The sequence below is a fragment of the Gossypium arboreum genome, chromosome 10, assembly GCF_025698485.1.
Source record: "Gossypium arboreum isolate Shixiya-1 chromosome 10, ASM2569848v2, whole genome shotgun sequence".
In the NCBI taxonomy this organism is placed as follows: Eukaryota; Viridiplantae; Streptophyta; class Magnoliopsida; order Malvales; family Malvaceae; genus Gossypium; species Gossypium arboreum.
Window position 1 is genome coordinate 28,241,105 of NC_069079.1, and position 22,416 is coordinate 28,263,520.

The window sequence follows — 22,416 nt, forward strand, 5'->3', positions numbered from 1 at the left end:
TGCTGTGTTGTTCTCAATGTATAGTGATTATTATTTTCATCATTTATAGTGCCACCGCTAGTGGACTTTGATTCTCTTCTGCTGTTCAATGTTCTTAGGTAGTAGACACTCCTCATTTTACGTGAGGTCATTGGTGAATGCTTTCTCACATTTCTTGTGTTGTGTTGGATGGATATTATAATGGATTGGGTGAATGAATTTGTGCATTATTTTTTCACTTGATTATCTCACCATGAGTTTGCAAGTTGGAAGAAAGTTTTTAATTACACACAACTTTCTTTTTCTTTTTAGGAAAAATAAATAAAAATAAAATACCAATATTAAAAAGCAATCCCCAATGCTTGAGAATCTCAACTTGGGATTTTGAAGTAACACTCTCTTGTCCCACAAAATAGATGTGATCTATTATAATTGGGTGGTGTCAAAAATGTTGAATACGACTTTCCCAAGATTAACTTTTTTAGTGTTTGTTTTTCCTTTAAATTAACACTCATAAAATATTTTAGATCAAAACTCTCAATTATCAATATATCTTTATTTATGTGCTCACATCAATTTATGATTTTTTTTTATTCTTACTTTCCTAAAAATTATGGAATTCCTCGTATTTCAAATCGTGGGAGTTGCGTGTAAATTAAAAATATATACATTTATATAAAATTTTGTATTTAAAAATATATCTATTTCTTAGAGTTGAAATTAATATAATTTGATCCGTGAAAGCATTAATCATTTAGTGGTACATATAACAGATTAAACAGAAGGGGTTTGCGGTGGAATTGGGGTAACACTGACGGCTGCCACCCAAGAAGGAACGCAAAAATTTCGTTATGCCAATCATAAAGTATATAAATAAAGCATATTCCTATTCGTATGAACCACTCAGAAGATGCGGAGAGTTATATTTTATGCAACGCAAGTCTATTTACAGCACATTATTAATATTATAATAAAAACGGCGGCGTCTCCTTGTTTCAACTTTCAACTTAAATTCTTCTATCTATCTATGCTTCCGCTTTGCCTTTGCCCTTCGCCATCCTCTTCCCTCTCCTTCTCTCTCTCAGGTAATTTCTTTTCACGTAAACCTTTTCTCTCTCTTTCCAAATCTTTTTATAATCAATGGCGCTTTTATTTGTTAAGATACATCGTCTTGAATTATTGGATTTTTTTTTTGAATTTATCAATATTTCGATCGTCAACTACTTGATTTCTCTGCATGTTTTTCTGTTTCTTTAATCTTTATTATCAAGTTTCACTTCATTGATTCATCTTAGATATCTATAACAGAAGTTTTGAGGCCGACGATTTGTTCATTTTTCAAAATTTTAGTTTTCTGGAGAATGGGACAACTCTAAACGTTTTCTCTTTTCATTATTCCTTTTTTTTTTATTCATCATATTTACGTAAAACGTTAAAAGCAGGGATTTCAAATCGTAAACATTTTCCTGACTTCAACAGCTATTGAAGTTTTGATTGTTATCAACGTTTTAAGCCCCCCAAAAAAAGGACTTTTTTAAATGATTTGGCATGCTTCGAAATTCCAACTCTGTTTACATGCCGAGCGTTTTGTTTTGATTTTTTGATCTGGTAATTTTCTTTTCGTAAGTCTTGATTTTCGTTTGTCTTTATCATCTAAAGTTTTGAATTTTTTGTTTCCAACATTTAGGATTGAATCAATTGTTTGATAATAAATATTTTTTTATTATTTTGTTGTTGTTGTTGCTGCGAATTTTACGATCTTCATGTGAATTTGTGTAGCAGATATTGTTGTATGATCTTCATGAGTTCAAGAACCACTGGAGTCTTCACTGTTTCCTGTAAACCAGGAAATAAGAGCAGCTTCTTCTTCTGGCTATTGTTTTGCTTGCTTCCCAAGTTTCTTGGAACTCCTATCGCCTTTATCTTGTTCAAGGCCATTGATAGGAGTCCTGCTGTAGTCATCACTTAGGTGACATTTCAGGGGGGGTCATCAATCGTGTTTTTGTCGGCCAATTTGCTTCTTTGGTAACATGGTCTCCTCACAGTTATCTGGTTTGACCAAGGGTCGTACATGTAAACCTTTTGATGCTCGGCTACTATTTAATGCAAGCCCACCGGATGCTGTTTTAACTGAACAGGTTGAAGTAGATTTTTCTGATGTGTTTGGCCCCCTGCCGGTTCAGGTTTCAATAGAAGACAGTGGTGGTGAACCAGAGAATACTGTTTCAGCTGCGGGTGTGACTGGGATTGTTTATGATGATCCAGCTATTGTTTACAGCCGATCACATTCTTTGCTCGGCCCTTCTTCTCGTGTCAGTCAATCCTTGATAAGCAAACTCAGCTTTTGCGAGATAGGCGATTCAGTGGATCTAGTAGAAAGTATTAAGGAAGAAAGTATCAGTGAAGTTGAGGAGCTCTCTGTTGGAGATGATGATGATAATAAGAAGTCCCTTAAATATGTTAATGGAGATCACATGAAGGTCATCAGCATAGGCATTGAGGATTTTGAGGTTTTGAAGGTGGTTGGGCAAGGTGCATTCGGAAAAGTATATCAGGTAAGGAAAAAGGGCACACCAGAAATTTATGCAATGAAGGTTATGCGGAAAGACAAGATAATGGAGAAGAATCACGCAGAGTACATGAATGCTGAGAGGGATATTTTAACAAAAGTTGATCACCCTTTCATTGTCCAGCTCAGATATTCATTTCAAGTAATTCTAGCTCTTCAATGAATCTAATCTTTGGAATTTATTTTTAAATGCTTGTAGCAGACATCTAAGCAACTAAAATTTTATAATGCCTTAGAGCTTAGGCTAATGATTCTTATCTGTTCTTTTACAGACCAAGTATAGGTTGTACCTTATTCTGGATTTCATTAATGGCGGGCACCTCTTCTTTCAGCTTCACCATCATGGTCTTTTCAGGTATCATTGTAATCTTTGTCTTTTGTTATTATAATATGGCCAAGAAATGGTTGATTAGTAGTTTTCATTGTTTTTCAGAGAGGATCTGGCTCGTGTCTACGCTGCTGAGATTGTTTCTGCGGTTTCACACCTTCATGCAAATGGCGTAATGCATAGGGATCTTAAACCTGAAAATATTCTTTTGGATGGTGATGGCCATGTATACATTTTCTCCCTCTCTGTCATATATATTTTTTTGTGCTTGCTGTAACAGGAACATTAACTAAATCTTTATCGTGTATTTTCATTTTTTTTGTTTAGGTAATATTGACAGATTTTGGCCTGGCCAAGCAATTTGACGAAAGTACAAGATCAAATTCATTATGTGGAACAGTGGAATACATGGCACCAGAAATAATTACGGGGAAGGGCCATGATAAGGCTGCAGACTGGTGGAGTGTTGGTATATTATTATTTGAAATGCTTACTGGAAAGGTTAGTGCTTTTTAAATAAATAAATATATTTATATATATATTTCTGCTTCCTTCACTTTGTATCAAATGTCACTTTGTTAAATGTTATAATGCTTACTTTCATTGGTTACTTACCATTTATTATTCGCTCTTTATGTTCCTTTAGTTTCTTCTACAAATTTTTGGTACACTGGGTTTCTTTTGGGTCGTTAATGTTGACATTAATTAACTTAATCGTGATGAATTTTATAAAGAACTGATGGTATAGAGTACACATATATTGCATGTTTCTGATGTTGGTGTTAGATGATGCATGGATCTGTACAGCCTAGTGCCTACATTAGAAACTAGATGAACATTTAGATATTTTAGATAAGCGTGTCAAGGTATAAGGATAGTGATTTCTTTGGTTGACTGCTGAAGCTAAACTTATTGTGAAAGTTGGTAGCCAATGACTTTGTAACATCTATGTATGACCTCTTAGGCCTTTATATGCGATTGCAAGTCTCTAAAGAACATATCTCAACAACATAAAAAATATATGTTTAAACATTTTTAGGTGCATCTTGTGAGCTTTCTTGTGATGGCAGTTGTGGGAATTAAACATTAACTTCTGGTGCTTTCTGTTCTTCCAGCCTCCTTTTACTGGTGGAAACAGAGACAAAATTCAGCAAAAGATTGTCAAGGAGAGGATGAAGCTGCCCAAATTCCTTTCTAGCGAAGCACATTCTCTGTTGAAAGGGGTAAATATTCAAAGCCTTAATTTATGTTTTGGTTCTTGAGTCTCAAAAGTTATTTGCATCTTTCTAGTTTAATTCATGATTGTAAACCAGGTCGTTGTGATCTCCTTCCATAAAAAATTCACATAGCATGGAATGAATGTTCATATCCGGTCTAGAACTTTCCCTTTTATTTTCTGATTCAAGATGAAACTTGAATGGCTGATCCTTGCTAACCCTTATTTTGGTAACAGGTGATTTTTTTTTAGGAACTGATTATTATTGATAATTGGTTTTCTGCTGTTTTAGCTGCTGCATAAAGATGCTTGTAAGCGCCTTGGAAATGGACCTGGTGGAAGCGAGGAAATAAAGCGATGCAAATGGTTCAAGTCAATCGACTGGAGGAAACTAGAGGCAAGGGAAATTCAACCCAGTTTCCGTCCTGAAATTGCTGGGAAGCATTGCATTGCCAACTTTGACAAACGATGGACTGACATGCCGTTGACTTTTTCTCCAGCGTCTAGCCCAAAGACCAATGCAAACCCTTTCACAGATTTCAATTACATAAGGCCAGCTGCAACCCTTCTGTAGTGGGCCAAATTTGCCCGGGCCCACTAAAAACCCAAATATACAATAAATAAATAAATAAATAAACCTCAGTCCATTAAATAACCCTATCAGACCCAAACCCAATTTTAAAACTTGGCCCAAATTTACAAGGCCCGGTAGGCCCAGAACACTAAACCAAGACTGAAGCCCTAGCAGCACGTGTTTGCACCTCAGCATCCTCGGCCTCCGTACCGCCTCTGTACCCTCAGCAGCACCACGCTCTCGTACACGCGCAAACACCACCCCATAACGGCAGATACAAACAAAAATGGCAGAACAACAAATGGGAGGGAACGGGAATTGTATTTGGAATTTATTTTTCATTTTGTCTTTCTTTTTTCTCTTCGGCTATAAAAGCGAAGCAGCGAATCAGTTGTAAAAAAAAAAAAAAGAAAAAATATACGGAGATTGAATGCAAAGATCAGAGGTGATTTCATACTTTTCTTTTTTTCTTCTGATTTTTTATTTTCTTCTTAATTTACTCATTGTTATTACATACAACTAAAAACCGATGAAAGCCACAAATATTTACGCTATCACGGATATAATGGCGAAGGTCAAGGAGCATTTTACTTTACAAGTCTGTTTCCATTTTTTCTTTAAAAAAATAATAATAATGAGAGATTTGAGCATTTCATTCAAACAAAGAAGGAGAGGAGGAAGATACTTACTAAACCCTTTTAAGACTTGTTCAAGTGTCTTCAACGGGAAAGCTGGAACTTTTGCATGCAGATGGCCACCAAAATAATGGTGATTAATTTGCTAAAAAGAACCCAGAAACTTAGTTCCCAGTGTGTGTTTTCGGCTACAATTGGGACTGTGTTTTAGGAAGAAGCGAGAAAGAAAAAGGTCTTAAATGACCTAATTTTGAAAGCAGTGCCGTATGAAAAGAGGGAGAACCTGCGCCTCAACCTATTTGGGAACCAGATTGTGCTAAAGCGCCTAAAATGGCATATTTATGTAACAAGCCCTTCCCAATCACGTTGCATTACTATTAACCCTTTTGCGCCTAATTGGTTTTGTTTTCTTAAAATCTTCCTAAAGTTTTACTTAATGTTGCATTTTAGCCCATGTTTCCATGCAGGTTTCAGGATCGGGGATAATTGCAATATTAATCCTCGTGAATTCATGCATGTTAAATGTGGATCCATTTATTATTTGCAACATGTTTTCATTATGGAGTATTCGTTATTTCTACTTTAAATTTTTTTAATTCATTAGATTTCAGTTATAGTTTTGGATTTGAGTTTATTTATTTTGTATATTTTGAGTTGTTTTATTAATATGTCAATATTTATTTATTTTGTATTATTGATTATTGTTTTTCTTCTTTATATTATTTGCAATGTTCATATTAATTGTTTCATTTGTTATTGGTTATTTATTTGTTGTAAATTAAGGTAATTGAATTTTCATATTGCTGTACATCATTTGATATAATATTTTATGTGTTAATATACGTGTATATACTTCATAATAATTGGTTCTATTTCATGAACATTATTAACATTAAATTATTATGCACATATTTAACCTTTTTTTGGGTCCACATGATATATATATATATATATATATATATATATATATTTGTTTTCTAAAATAAAATCATACGTTATATACATTAATTAAATTTTAACTATACATATACAAAATTATTAGTTTATATAATTTAAGTACATTTTAAACATTGGTATTTTTATACATATAATTTCTCATAGATTTATTCACATATTCTATACACTTTTCTTATTCAAAAGGAAAATCTCACACATTTTGTGTATTATTTAAGTTATTATTAAACACATATTTAGAACACATATTTAATTTTTATTCATTATTAAAGCTAAGATATTCTTATACATATATTTTTTTAAATAAACTCATATAATTGTGCCTTTTTATGAAAGCTGTGTTTAATTCTATAACTCATATTTTAATTGAATGATATCTTGACATACAATTATTTCTAACATTTCTTCACATGTATATAATCTATATTAAATTATTTTTACTATGGTACATGTTATTATTTTCATATAACTTTATGTAAATATTTTTCTTTGTATGTATCCTCTTTCAAAGTTATTTATATGTATAATATATTTCTTTTAAGAACCCTATTTTAAATCTTATAATTTATTTATTGTATACACTCTCATATTATCCTTATGCATTATATTTTTTATATATATTTTGTTACTTATATAACTTATATATTAACTTTGTTTCTTTCATACCTTATTAATTTCACTTTTTAAAATAATTATTCCCAAATTTATTTATATATCGTGTTTTATGAATTTATTATGTACATTATATTTTATCATGTGTTTTATTATTCTTTTATATTTTATATATTATTTAAGCTATCATTTACATTGTCAATTTTAGACCAAAATTCTTTAATACTTTGCATATCATTCGATTTGGAAATATTCATCCTATAACACATATTTTAGAGAGTTGTGTATATGCATCTTTATTTTGTTCTTACAAGCGATTTCAAATTCATCAATCTATATATTGTGTAATTTACGTATTCGTCATTATTTTAAAATCATTTTATATCACATTGGCCTCTAATTGCTATTGCCATGTATATTACCGTGGCATATTATTTATTCATTCTATTGTCATTATTTTCCATGCATAATTGAAATCGAGTCATATTTCCAAGTTAGTCATACTTAGTTGTGATTGTTTGTTAGTTGATTAAATAAATTGTGTTATTTTTGCTCTTCCATCGTCATATTTTTATGCGTACATTACTCCATATCATCGTTTTCTACTTGGTTTTGAAATGTAATTTTATAAAATCCGAACTTTATGATTAATTTCGTCTTATCTCAAATCGAATTAATGCGTTCTAAGCTAGTTTCACAACTATTAAAAATCCCTAAATGAAGGTGATGTGCGATATTTGGCAATTCATGAATCGTGCCCTAACGTGTTGGGTTACAATTTCTCGTTTGCTTAAAATAATCAAATATCCTTCAAAATTTCACTCGTGTCTTCTAAAAATTCGTTAAAACGAAGGCAATATTCGGGTTTGACAATTGGGAATCATGCCCTATCGTCTTTGGGTTGTGATTTCTCGTTTGCTCAAAACAATCGAATATTCCTTTAGATTTTCACTCATGTATAAAAAAAACCCTTTTCAAAATGAAGGTGATGTTCGATGTTTGGCAATTAGAGAATCGTGCCCTATCGTGTTGGGTTGCGCTTTTCATTTGTTCAAAACAATCGAAGATCCTTCAAATTTCACTCACATTTTCTAAAACTCTTGAAAACGAAAGAAATGTTCGATGTTTGGCAACTCGGGGAATAGTGCCCTATCGTGCTGGGTTACAATCTCCCGTTTGTTCAAAATAATTGAATATCTCTTCGAAATTTAACTCGTTTTTCTAAGGCAAGGTAATGGTCGATGTTTGGGAATTCGAAGAATCGTGCCCTACTGTGCTGGGTTTCGATTTTCCGTTGAACTAAATAATGAACATCCTTTTGTGATTTTCAAATTTTCGGACGTCGAAACAAGAAATTCTTGGCAACCGACTCGGGTTATTCAAATGTTATTTAAAAAGAACCACATTTCAAAACATTTTAATTCTAGACATAAGGACAGTATTTAATCGATTTGGTACCAATTTTTGGGCGTAGTGAGGGTGCTAATCCTTCCTCATACGTAACCGACTCCCGAACCCGTTTTCTCATATTTTCGTAGACCAGAATCATTGTTTTAGTAAACCAAAAGGTTTTATTAAAATAAATTCTTAGGTGATCCGATCACACCAAAACAAAAGGATCGGTGGCGACTCCATATGTTTTATTTTTCAAAAGTCGATTCCCCTATTTTTCATAAAAAAATTAAAATTTTTTAACCGAGGGATGGTCTCGACAGCTTGGCGACTCCGCTGGGGACTTGAGAGTCGAGCCATGAAATCGATTATTTATTATCCTTTTGTCAAAATTCGAAAATATATTTTAAGAATCATGCATCTTTCGATTGCATTTTATGATTGTTTTGGTGCGGGTCTTGTATAATAGGACTGCATTTTATTGCATGACCACTATGGTCACACCTTCTAAGTGGGAGTAAGAAACTACGCTTTCGTGAGGTTTTCACCTCCGCATGGGCTAGTGGATTGCTTCCGGGGTACATCCGTACCTATGATTTCGTGAGATTTTCATCTCCGCATGGTCATAGGGAAATGTATTCCCCCGAACCGAACTCGATCTATATGAGCCTATAATGGGTGAGGATTGAGGAATCTGCTGGTTCGGGTACCTCTTTTCCTAGATCTAAACCACACATAGTGAACCTTAGGAGCTATCCTTGGGTGGAGCCGCGTCGAGCCTTAGTACTTACCTGTATATGCATTATAATCACCGTTTATGTATTTGCATTCTATCGCTATACTAACCGATGTTTTGTTTTGATTGTCTTTTTTGCATGACATTGCATACTAAAGGAGGCGTCAATCCATATTCAATTACTAAGTTAGAAAATTTGACATGGAGAATGAATTTCTTAGTAAAGTCGAGGATAATGCGGCCGTTCGTGCATGGTCGGAGAAGCTACAATCTGAGAGAGGGGATAGCTTAGCAAAAGGGTATGTATCGGAGCTACGGGATTTCACTCGCGTCAATGTAGTACAGAATGAGCTGCAAGAGTTGAGAGACATTTGGGCTAGTTGGGATGAAAGGATCAAGCAGTTGTTTTACCAAAGTTATGGTGATATATCCTATCTGCTAGACATTAGAGTGGATAAGCATTTGTTTCGAGCCTTGGTGCAATTTTGGAATTCTGCATACAAGTGTTTCACCTTTGGAGAAGTGGATTTGGCACCTACTATAAAGGAATACACTACGCTGCTTAGGTGTCCAAAAATTCAGGTCCGGAAGACTTATGCCTGGGTTTTTAGTAGTCAGGCTTTCGTGAAGAAACTGATGAGCATTTCTGGGATGAGCGAGCCTTGGGTCACCGCTCGGATTCAGCAAAAAGGAGATAGCAAATGTGTCCCTTGGGAGAATTTGTAAGACTTGATCTTGACTCATCCAGACGAAAGAAAGAGGGTCGATATATTTGCCTTAAGCATCTACGGATTAGTGATCTTTCCTAAGGCTTTGAGGCACGTGGACGAGGCGGTCATTGACTTGTTTGATCGCCTTGAGAAGGGAATCACTCGATCTGCGCGATATTGGCAAAACTTTCAGATCTTTGAGCTCATGTCGGAAGATGGGCGAGGCGATTCATTGGATGTGCTCAACTATTGATGGTATGGTTTCATGGGCACTTTTAGAAGGTAGACAAGGTTTCTTACCGAGTCTTTTCGAAGGTTATTCCCTTTGAGGAAGAAGCGACCATATAGAGGAGAGGATATCTCGGAGGAAAAATGGATGGATATTCTTCAAAACCTCAAGGAGGGGATATTGAATGGAGAGCTTATTGGATGGTCCCCAACGAGATCATGTACCGATGTGGTAACCGATTGGGTGCCATTGTTAGGAATCTGGGGAGCTCTGGGTATACTCCGTTGATAGCTTTAAGGCAATACAAGTCCAGCGGTTTGTTCCCACGACCTACGGACTTGCTCGAATGAATTCTCATTTAAAGGTGCTCACTACAAGAAGAGAGTTCGGAATTATCGAGATCTTTGAAACAAACTTCTGGATGAAGAGGTTAGCCGTCGGTTCTATGGTAACATCCGAGTATAGCGAGTGGCTTAAGAAGAGGATTAATGATAATATTCCTAGGCCAAGCTTGGAGAGTGCTCGACCTGTCGGAGAACAATTACAAATCGCCCCATCAGAATTAGAGATTATAAGACAAGATTTCGAGAAGAAAAGTTTGGAGCTTGGGAAGAAGATCGAACAATTGGAGGAAGAGAAGATGCACCTAAGGTTAGAGGCTGATGTCCAGAAGTCAGAGGCTGAGAAGTGGAAAAAAGGAAAAACTAAGGCTGAAGAAGATCTAGACAGTTTGAAAATGGATTACAAGAAGTTACGCCTATCTATGAGGATCATGGGCTTAGGTAAGACTTAGAACAATGGCGCCATGAAATTCGAGAAGAAAAGGCTAATACCGACCGGTGGGAAAGAAAATTCTGAGAAGCTCAGGCACGAAACGAAGATTTGGAGAAAAGTCTGTCGGAAAATAGAAATGAGCGAGGGGAATTAAGGGCTAGAGTGTCAGAAGTCGAGAAGTCTTTGCGTCAATACCGAAACCGCAACACCGCGATGGAATTAAAGGCAAGCTTGAGCAAGATAGAAGAAATGAAAGGAAAAATTGAAGAGTTAGAGGCGTCGCTGCAAAACTATGAGATGAGGATCCAATTTTTTGAGGCAAACGAGTATCGTTGGAAGGAGCAGCTTCACCATGCGCAAGACCAAGTTAGAAACAGAGATTACCTTATGGGGGAGGCCATAACTCAGATTCGGGAAGTAGCGGACTACTTACAAACTTTAGCTGTCCAGGCGGACACACTGAGCGTGAAATATGAGTTAGTATCGGAGCGCGGACAAGAGCTGGCCTCATTGCTTAGAAAAATTAGGACTTTGGGCGCTAGAGCGAGATTTTATTTGTAACTCGACTTTATGTAAAAGATTTTATTTTCAAGTAAAATTTTCTAAGGGCAATTGAATCAAAAAATTGATGCCTCCTTTGCATTCATGCATTTGCATTTACATCATATCATTATGCATTAAAGGCCATAGGAGTTTTCTAACTAATTAATTAAAAATTATGTCAGTAACCTGGAAACCAACGAAAACCAACCAACCACACACCCCTACGGTACAAGGAAAAAATTAATGGATAAGAGACTTGAGAAATTGGAGCAGATGCAAAAAGAAATACAAGAACAAATGCAGTCTCAGATGCAAGAGCAACTAGCCAAGATTCAGCGAGAGATGAAAGAGCAAATGATGGAGTCCTAGAGGGAAATGATGAGTTAGCTATCCCAGCTATTGCTGAAAGGAGCGGATAAGGGAAAGGGCCCTATGGATAAAGTTGAAGAAACTAACGAGGATCCTAAATACCCCCCTGGCTTCACTCCGACGCATGTACCGATAAAGCCCAAGATTAATTTACCGAAACCATCTGTCACGATCATGCCCCAGCAATACCAGGCCAATGCCTCGACACCAATAAACATTCCTATAGGATCAGGCTCTAATCCGGGATAATCCATTAATCCATTTGTCCGGACCTTGATGACATGGCGAAATGGAGAAAGGAAAAATAGATATGGCAAAACAACTCGATAATCGGTGCAAATGGCTTGAGGAAAAATTCAAAGCAATGGAAGCTACTGATTACTGTGGCGGGATCGACGCCAAGGACTTAAGCTTGGTCCCAGATCTGGTGCTCCCACCAAAATTTAAAACCGGAGTTCGAAAAGTATAACAGACGAGCTGCCACAAGCTCATATTACGATGTTCTGTCGAAGGATGACAGGGTATGTTAACAATGATCAGCTGTTGATCCACTGTTTCCAGAACAGTTTGATCGGATCTGCGGCCAAGTGGTATAACCAGCTCAGCCGTGCCCAAATTGGTTCATGGAAAGACTTGGCTCAAGCTTTCATAAAACAATACGGTCACGTGACGGACATAGCACCTGACAGAATCACCCTACAAAATATGGAAAAGAAGCCGAGTGAAACCTTCAAACAGTATGCACAACGGTGGAGGGAAATAGCGATGCAAGTTCAGCCACCCCTCTTGGAGAAGGAAACGACCATGCTATTTATCAACACTCTAAAGGCCCCATTCATTAACCACATGTTAGGAAGTGCTACTAAAAGCTTCTCAGACATAGTAATGTCCGGGGAGATGATAGAAAACGCGGTGAGATGTGGGAAAATTGAAGCGGGAGAAAGTGCCAAAAGATCGGCTCCTAGAAGGAAAGAAAGTGAAGTAAACAATGCAAGCATATACAATAAAAGTTATTCCAAGCCAGTCACAGTGAGCCAACCAAGGGCAGTGACTACTAGCCATCAGGGCCTTACAAGACAGGATTCCAACCCAAGGCCTAGCACAGAAAGAGTTCAATTCACGCCAATTCCAATGACGTATAAAGAGCTTTACAAGAACCTGTTCGACGCACATGTAGTGTCCCCATTTTACCTAAAACCCATGCAACCTCCATTCCCTAAGTGGTATGACGCAAACGCTCAATGCGAATACCATGCAGGGATCTTGGGACACACAATTGAAAACTGCACGGCCTTCAAGAAATTGGTCGAAAGGTTCATAAAGATGGGCATTGTGAAGTTCGATGATCCCACAGGACCTAATGTGGTGGGAAATCCGTTACCCAGTCATTCAGATAAAGGGGTAAACGCGATAGTCGAAAACGAAGGGAGGAGAACCAAGATAGATGTATCAGAGGTAAAGACTCCATTGAAGTGGGTTTGGAAGAAAATGGTAGAAGAAGGTTTACTTACACAAGGTTTAGGGAAGAAGCCTGAAGGAGGGAAATACTATTGTGAATTCCACGACGAGGAAGGGCATGAGATCCAAAAGTGCAATAAATTCAGGGCTCTGGTATAGAGATTGATAGAAAATAAAGAGATCGAATTCTTTGAGTACACCGAGGGCCCGAAGGGAGAAGATGTGTGCACGTCAGAGCAAGGGCCAACCAACAATGTCCGAGGGGTCAATCACCCGGTCGTAATTATATCCCGACCAAGAGTCAATGAAGTCGGAGTACCAATTGCGCCAAAGGTCATAATTCGAAAGCCTGTTGCTTTCCCTTATAAGGATAGCAAAAGGGTTCCTTGGAATTACGACTGCAATGTAACGATCCCGGGAGGGGAGAATCCAGTTGTCGCTTTGGAGAAAGGTCAAGACGAAGGTTTCTATACACGCAGCAGAAGGCGTTATACTCCGAATACAAAGGCAGAATCAGCTAAAGGAGAATCCGTGGTCATTGAACAAGAAAAGGAAAAGACGACCAGACCTGAATCACCTGTCAATGAGCCTGTAACTGAAAAAGAGGCTAAGGAATTCTTAAAATTCTTAAAACACAGCGAGTACAGCGTTGTGGAGCAATTGCACAAACAGCCAGCTCGTATATCCGTACTAGCCTTGCCTTTGAGTTCAGATACTCACCGAAATGCATTGATGAAGGTTTTAAATGAAACATATGTTGCGGATGACATCTCTGTCAACAAACTCGATCGCCTAGTCAATAACATCAGCGCGGATAATTTTATTTTCTTTAATGATGATGAAATACCATCGGGAGGCATGGGATCTACAAAGGCCCTACACATTACCACTCGCTGCAAAGGATACACATTGCCGGGGGTATTGATTGATAATGGATCGGTATTGAATGTCATGCCCCTGTCCACGTTAAATAGGTTGCCAGTGGATAACTCTCACATGAAGACATGTCAAAACGTCGTGAGAGCGTTTGACGGTACGGAAAGAAAAGTGATGGGAAGGATCGAGATACCTCTCTTGATTGGCCCAAATACATACGAGGTAGACTTCTTGGTAATGGACATCAAGCCATCATACAATTTTCGTTGGGGAGACCGTGGATTCACTCGGCGAAGCGATCTGTCGTCCCTACACCAAAAGTTGAAGTTGGTAATCGAGGTAGGTTGGTAACGATAAGCGCGAGGAAGATATCATTGCATCTCTCACGGTGATGCAATGCGTGAAATACAGATGATGAGGCGATAGAGTGTTCTTTTCGATCACTAGAATTTGTCAATGCTACATTCATCGTTGAAGGAAACAAGATCCCAGCACCTAGAATATCCAAAACCACAAGGATGGGCCTACGATTAACTGTTGGCAAATGAGCTTTGCCGGGGAAAGGACTTAGAAGATGCCTCCAAGGAAGGATCGAGGTACCGGTGTTGAAGGAAAAAGCGAGACCGCTTTGGCTTAGGATTTAAGCGGATCTGAAGCAAAAAAGAAAGAGTGGAGAAAAGGCAAGAGATGAGGAGAGCGCGTTTGTATGGTGAGGAGGTCAAGTGGGAGCCGATGACCTTCCCTCATTTATCCAAAACATTCGTCTCAGGAGAGACTATTCACTCTAAAGGAAGATCGACAAGGAAAGAGCCTGCCGAAGAAATATTGAACAGTTTGAGCATTAACGCTATATCCGAGGGGAAAACTGAAGAAAATTTAGCCGGAATTCGCCCTTACATCCCTGGAAGCGTTTTGAACAATTGGACCGTGGAGGAGATCCCTGTAACTTTTAGGGTTAACTCAGAGTAATGTTCAAAACAAGCTTATTGCTCTAAGCCTAGGGGCAATAAGAATCTTTTTATGAAATAGGCATATGTCCAAATATCGTTATTTCAATAAAAAATGCACTTTTGCGTATCATCTTGAGTGAATATTCTTATTCTTTCCAATTCATTCATAATCATACCATACAAATAAAATATTCTTAGATTCATTGTTCTTTGGATTTCTTTCTTCATCCATAACAGGCCCCCAGATATCAATGATATGAGCGATATTACCAGCGACTCAGAATTTCCTTTTGAGCAAGATGTGTGTATGGATGATTCTCAGGATTTTGAAGATGACCAAGGCTGTAACCTATCTCCTGATTTGTTGAGGATGGTAGAACAAGACGAGAGACAAATCTTACCTCACAAAGAATTAGTTGAAATTGTGAGCTTAGGAGAAGGACAAGAGGTGAAGATCGGAACATGTATCACTACAGAGATGAAGCGAGACCTCACTGGATTACTTCAAGAATTCAAAGATGTCTTCGCATGGTCATACCAAGATATGCCTGGATTGGACACTGACATCGTGGTGCATCGACTCCTCATAAAAGAAGAGTGTAAGCCAGTTCAGCAAAAACTCCGAAGAATGAGGCCCGATGTCTTGCTAAAAATAAAGGAAGAGGTCCGAAAGCAGTTTGACGCTGGATTTCTAAAGGCGGTAAGATACTCAGATTGGGTAGCCAACATCGTCCCTGTCCCTAAGAAAGATGGAAAAGTACGAATGTGTGTGGACTACAGAGATTTGAATAAAGCCAGCCCAAAAGACAATTTCCCACTACCTCATATTGACACCCTAGTGGACAATACGGTGGGACATTCACTGTTTTCGTTCATGGATGGTTTTTCGGGATACAACCAGATCAAGATGCACCTTGAAGACATGGAGAAAACCACGTTTGTAACCATGTGGGCACGTTCTGTTACAAGGTGATGCCGTTTGGACTGAAGAATGCGGGGGCAACTTATCAAAGAGCCATGGTAACCCTTTTTCACGACATGATGCACAAAGAAATTGAGGTCTATGTTGATGACATGATAGCTAAGTCCCGAACAGAGGAGGAGCACATACAAGTCTTGAGAAAACTATTCTTGAGGTTGAGAAAGTTCCAGCTAAAACTCAACCCAGCCAAATGTACCTTTGGAGCTAAGTCTGGAAAGTTGCTCGGATTCGTGGTTAGTGAGAAAGGGATTGAGATCGATCCAGACAAAGTTAAAGCCATACAGGAGCTATCCCCACCGCGCACTCAGAAAGAAGTTCGAGGCTTTCTAGGAAGATTAAATTACATTGCTTGGTTCATTTCTGGCCGACCGAGAAATGTGACCACATCTTCGCCTCCTCAAGAAACGTAACCCATGTGAATGGGATGAAGAATGCCAAAAGGCTTTCGACAAGGTCAAACAGTACTTATCTAACGCCCCGATGCTGATGCCACCTAATCCCGATAAGCCATTGATACTGTACTTGGCAGTATTTGAGAATTCCATGGGGTGCGTATTGGGTCAGCATGACGAGTCGGGAAGGAAAGAAAAAGCCATTTACTATCTTAGTAAAAAGTTCACAGAATGTGAGACAAGGTACCCACCGATAGAGAAGTTGTGTTGTGCCCTAATTTGGACAACCCGAAGGCTGAGGCAGTATATGTTGTATCACACCACTTGGCTCATATCAAAATTGGACCCTTTAAAGTACATGATGGAGTCAACAGCCCTGAATGGAAGGATGGCCCGATGGCAGATTCTGCTTTCTAAATTCGACATAGTTTATGTAAACCAGAAAGTAGTAAAAGGAAGTGCAATAGCAGATTTTCTGGCCAGTAGAGCCTCGGAAGATTACGAGACTCTGAACTTCGACTTCCCGAATGAAGACCTAATGTGTATTGCTATGGCTGAAGAAGGTGCACTAGAAGAACTTCCTTGGAAATTGAACTTTGATGGGGCATCAAATGCTGTGGGCAATGGAATCGGGGCCGTCTTGGTATCCCCAAACGGAGATCATTATCCATTAACTAGTAAATTGGATTTTGATTGTACAAACAATATGACGGAATATGAAGCGTACATCATGGGCATCCGCGCAGCCATAGAACGCAAGATTAGAATGCTAGAAGTGTATGGGGATTCCGCGCTAGTGATTTATCAACTCAAAGGAGAGTGGGAAACCAGAGACCCCAAGATGATCGACTATCGAAAACTGGTCCTTGAACTGGTTAAAGAGTTTGATGACATCACCTTCCACTACCTTCCACGAGATGAAAATCAGATGGCTGATGCTTTGGCTACTTTAGCCTCCATGATCAAAGTAAATAAACAAGAAGATGTCAAACCCATCCGGATGAGCATTTATGAAATTCCAGCCCACTGTTACAATATTGAAGAAGTTGAAGAAAGAGATGATCACCCTTGGTATCACGATATATTGCAATACGTGAAGAATCGTGAATACCCGGACTGGGCGAGCGAGAATGACAAAAGAACGCTGAGAAGACTGGCAATCGACTATGTCTTAGATGGGGACATATTATACAAAAGAAGAAAGGATCAAGTGCTACTAAGATGTGTAGATGCTGTAGAGGCTAAGAAAATATTGGAAGAAGTTCATGAAGGCGTCTGTGTGACACATGCTAACGGCTTTACAATGGCCAGGAAAATTATGAGATTCGGGTACTATTGGTCAAACATGGAAGGAGACTGTATCATTTACGCTAGAAGATGTCATAAGTGCCAAATCTACGGAGACAAAATTCATGTGTCTCCTTCACCGCTGCATGTCATGGTGTCTCCATGGCCATTCTCCATGTGGGGCATGGATGTGATTGGACCGATATCCCCGAAAGCCTCCAATGGACATCGGTTCATCTTCGTGGTTATCGACTACTTCACCAAGTGGGTAGAAGCCGCTTCGTATGCTAATGTGACCAAGTCGGCAGTGAGCAAGTTTCTGAAAAAGGAGATTATATGTCGATATGGAATGCCAGAGAGGATTATATCTGACAATGCATTAAACTTGAACAATAGTACGATAGCAGAAGTCTGCAGTCAATTCAAGATCAGACATCACAACTCGTCATTTAGACGCCTAAAGATGAATAGAGGCGAAGCGCGGCTAATAAAAACATTAAGAAAATTGTGGGGAAGATGACCGAAACCTAGAGAGACTGGCATGAAAAGCTACCATTTACCCTCTTTGCTTATCGAACGTCAGTCAAAACTTCAACCGGGGCAACCCCTTTCTCCCTGGTCTACGGAATGGAAGCAGTGTTGCCGATCAAAGTCGAGATCCCGTCTCTTCGAGTATTGTCAGAGTTAAAGTTAGAAGAAGCCGAGTGGATCCAGTCTCGATATGACCAATTAAACCTAATTGAGGAAAAGAGGTTAAGAGCTATCCGTCATGGTCAGATGTACCAGAAGCGAATGATGCGGGCTTATGACAAAAAGGTTCGCCCTCGAGAATTCCACGAAGGAGACTTGGTTTTGAAAAAGATCCTTCCCATACAGAAGGACTTTCGAGGGAAATGGATGCCTAATTGGGAAGGTCCTTACGTGGTGAAGAAAGCTTTCTCTGGAGGAGCATTGATTCTAGCTGAGATGGACGGTAGAAATTTGCCCAATCCTGTAAATTCAGATTCAGTCAAGAAGTATTTTACCTGAAGAAGGAGAGGCCAGAGTGAAAACCCGCAAAAGGCATTCTAAAAAAAAAAAAAAAAAAAGGGCCGAGGTGAAAGCCTGCAAAGGGCACCTTTGGAACCAAAAGGGTTTTTGAGTTGAAAACCCGAAAACGAGCAGTTCAAACTTTGAATATGGGCATATGGTAGTCTTGTACTTCCAAAATCAACAAGACAGAAGAACATTACGCTTTGGAGCATCAACAAAATACACGGGATCTCCTGAACATACATTTGGTTCGAAGGAACTTTTGAGAAATTAGAATAGTGAAACTCGTGCTGTGATATCTGGGGCACCTTTTTCTGCACCTTATCAGAATCGCTATCCTATGTACTCACATCAAATTTTGCTTAATAAAATTCCATTGGTCCATCTTGATAATCTCTTTCGAGCATTTTTGTTGAAATCGTGATTTTTGAACATATAATATTCACACAAAAGATGTTATGCATATTACTCTGGAAAGTCTCTAAATAGTACAAGGACCTGAAACAGGGCCACTAGTCAGGACTAACCGGGCTCAAAGTTGGAAAATATTGGAAAAAGAGAAATCCAAATTAGGACTATTTCTTCAAATTTTCTGTGAGAGATAACGGCTAAGTAAGAAGACGCGATAGCACATCAATGATGGAACCCGGAAGAGTTATGAGCAATGATACTTTAAGTATTTAAAAAGAAACCACTCTCATAACATTTCTACATTCATAATCATTCATTTAGTTAGGAACACTTGATTCATCTCGATCATAGCATCCTAGTTATTTGACATACACAAATATAGGAAACCCATATTACACGTCATGTCTTTAGAAGACAGTATGGCAACATTGGTAAATCTAGCAGATTTGGCGTCTCTGTATTGGCAGAGAGTAGATCGAAGATAGCAGATTTGGCGTCTCTGTTTTGGCGGAGAGCAGATCGAAGATAGCAGATTTAGAGTCTCTGTATTGGCGGGGAGCAGATCAAAGATAGCAGATTTGGCGTCTCTGTATTGGCAGAGAGCAGATCGAAGATAGCAGATTTGGCGTCTCTGTTTTGGCGGAGAGCAGATCGAAGATAGCAGATTTAGAGTCTCTGTTTTGGCGGAAAACAGATCGAAGATAACAGATTTGGCGTCTCTGTATTGACAAGGAGCAAATCGAAGACGACGAATCTCGACTTCCTAAAGTTGCAGTGAAGCAGATTTAAGCCATCACCCTAGCTCCCTAAAGTTGTAGTGGAGTAGGCTGACGATTGCAGATCTCGTCTCCAGTGGAGCAGATCAGAGAAAACAAGCCTTAACCTCCTAAGTTGTAGGGCAACAGGCCGAAGATTGCAAGATTTCGTCTCCCTGAGGTTGCAGTGGAGCAAAGTCAAAGTCATAATCCTTATCTCTCTGAAGTCGCAGTTGAGTAGGATAAAAACCCACGGACTATGTCTCCATGAAGTTGCAATGGAGCATATTGAAGATACTTGAAGAAAAGAAGCACCAAGAAGTCGAAGCTCAGCAGGCTCTGGCAAAATTGGCCCATTTATAGTCTTTGCTCTGTTCTCGTTACACGACAATGAGCAAAGAGGGGCAGCTGTAGTGGGCCAAATTTGCCCGGGCCCACTAGAAACCCAAATATACAATAAATAAATAAATAAATAAACCTCAGTCCATTAAATAACCCTATCAGACCCAAACCCAATTTTAAAACTTGGCCCAAATTTACAAGGCCCAGTGTAGGCCCGAACACTAAACCAAGATGAAGCCCTAGCAAAGACGTGTTTGCACCTCAAGATCCTCGGCCTCCGTCACCTCCTCTGCACCCTCAGCAGACCACGCCTCGTGACACGCAAAACACCACCCCATAACGGCAGATACAAACAAAATGGCGAACAACAAATGGGAGGAACAGGGTTGTATTTGGAATTTATTTTTCATTTTGTCTTTCTTTTTTCTCTTCGGCTATAAAAGCGAAGCAGCGAATCAGTTGTAAAAAAAAAAAAAAAAGAGAAAAAATATACGGAGATTGAATGCAAAGATCAGAGGTGATTTCATACTTTTCTTTTTTTCTTCTGATTTTTTATTTTCTTCTTAATTTACTCATTGTTATTACATACAACTAAAAACCGATGAAAGCCACAAATATTTCTGCTATGCGGATATAATGGCGAAGGTCAAGGAGCATTTTTACTTTACAAGTCTGTTTCCATTTTTTTCTTTAAAAAAAAATAATAATAATGAGAGATTTGAGCATTTCATTCAAACAAAGAAGGAGAGGAGGAAGATACTTACTAAACCCTTTTAAGACTTGTTCAAGTGTCTTCAACGGGGAAAGCGGGAACTTTTTGCATGCAGATGGCCACCAAAATAATGGTGATTCAATTGCTAAAAGAAACCAGAAACTTAGTTCCCAGTGTGTTTTTCGGCTACAATTGGGACTGTGTTTTAGGAAGAAGCGAGAAGAAAAAGGTCTTAAATGACCTAATTTTGAAACGATGCCGTATGAAAAGAGGGGAGAACCTGCGCCTCAACCTATTTGGGAACCCAGGATTGTGCTAAAGCGCCTAAAATGGCATATTTATGTAACAAGCCCTTCCCAATCACGCTGCATTACTATTAACCCCTTTTTGCGCCTAATTGGTTTTGTTTTCTTAAAAATCTTCCCTAAAGTTTTACTTAATGTTGCATTTTAGCCCATGTTTCCATGCAGGTTTCAGGATCGGGGATAATTGCAATATTAATCCCTGTGAATTCATGCATGTTAAATGTGGATCCATTTATTATTTGCAACATGTTTTCATTATGGAGTATTCGTTATTTCTACTTTAAATTTTTTTAATTCATTAGATTTCAGTTATAGTTTTGGATTTGAGTTTATTTATTTTGTATATTTTGAGTTGTTTTATTAATATGTCAATATTTATTTATTTTGTATTATTGATTATTGTTTTTCTTCTTTATATTATTTGCAATGTTCATATTAATTGTTTCATTTGTTATTGGTTATTTATTTGTTGTAAATTAAGGTAATTGAATTTTCATATTGCTGTACATCATTTGATATAATATTTTATGTGTTAATATACGTGTATATACTTCATAATAATTGGTTCTATTTCATGAACATTATTAACATTAAATTATTATGCACATATTTAATCTTTTTTTGGGTCCACATGATATATATATATATATATATATGTATTTGTTTTCTAAAATAAAATCATACGTTATATACATTAATTAAATTTTAACTATACATATACAAAAATTATTAGTTTATATAATTTAAGTACATTTTAAACATTGGTATTTTTATACATATAATTTCTCATAGATTTATTCACATATTCTATACACTTTTCTTATTCAAAAGGAAAATCTCACACATTTTGTGTATTATTTAAGTTATTATTAAACACATATTTAGAACACATATTTAATTTTTATTCATTATTAAAGCTAAGATATTCTTATACATATATTTTTTTAAATAAACTCATATAATTGTGCCTTTTTATGAAAGCTGTGTTTAATTCTATAACTCATATTTTAATTGAATGATATCTTGACATACAATTATTTCTAACATTTCTTCACATGTATATAATCTATATTAAATTATTTTTACTATGGTACATGTTATTATTTTCATATAACTTTATGTAAATATTTTTCTTTGTATGTATCCTCTTTCAAAGTTATTTATATGTATAATATATTTCTTTTAAGAACCCTATTTTAAATCTTATAATTTATTTATTGTATACACTCTCATATTATCCTTATGCATTATATTTTTTATATATATTTTGTTACTTATATAACTTATATATTAA

General features: G+C 37.5%; 2 protein-coding genes across 3 annotated transcripts; both read left to right on the forward strand.

Annotated features, from left to right (window-relative positions):
* Positions 1 to 745: 745 nt before the first annotated feature.
* Positions 746 to 4,941, forward strand: LOC108483178 (serine/threonine-protein kinase AtPK2/AtPK19-like). Of its 2 annotated transcripts, none has more exons than XM_053019769.1 (7): positions 746 to 1,064; positions 1,759 to 2,690; positions 2,821 to 2,903; positions 2,982 to 3,102; positions 3,204 to 3,377; positions 3,992 to 4,099; positions 4,385 to 4,941. In XM_053019769.1, the coding sequence occupies exons 2-7, from the start codon at positions 2,010 to 2,012 to the stop codon at positions 4,664 to 4,666; spliced, it is 1,449 nt and encodes a 482-aa protein (XP_052875729.1). In that variant the 5' UTR covers positions 746 to 1,064; positions 1,759 to 2,009; the 3' UTR covers positions 4,667 to 4,941. The 2 variants fall into 2 exon arrangements, with proteins under 2 accessions (XP_052875729.1, XP_017641926.1); XM_017786437.2 differs by having other exon boundaries at positions 1,762 to 2,690.
* Positions 4,942 to 11,909: 6,968 nt separating this feature from the next.
* Positions 11,910 to 14,502, forward strand: LOC108473721 (uncharacterized). Its single transcript, XM_053020245.1, has 4 exons — positions 11,910 to 12,047; positions 12,182 to 13,231; positions 13,292 to 14,297; positions 14,366 to 14,502. Exons 1-4 carry the CDS (start codon positions 11,910 to 11,912, stop codon positions 14,500 to 14,502), a joined length of 2,331 nt encoding a protein of 776 aa, XP_052876205.1.
* The last annotated feature ends 7,914 nt before the right edge of the window (positions 14,503 to 22,416 follow it).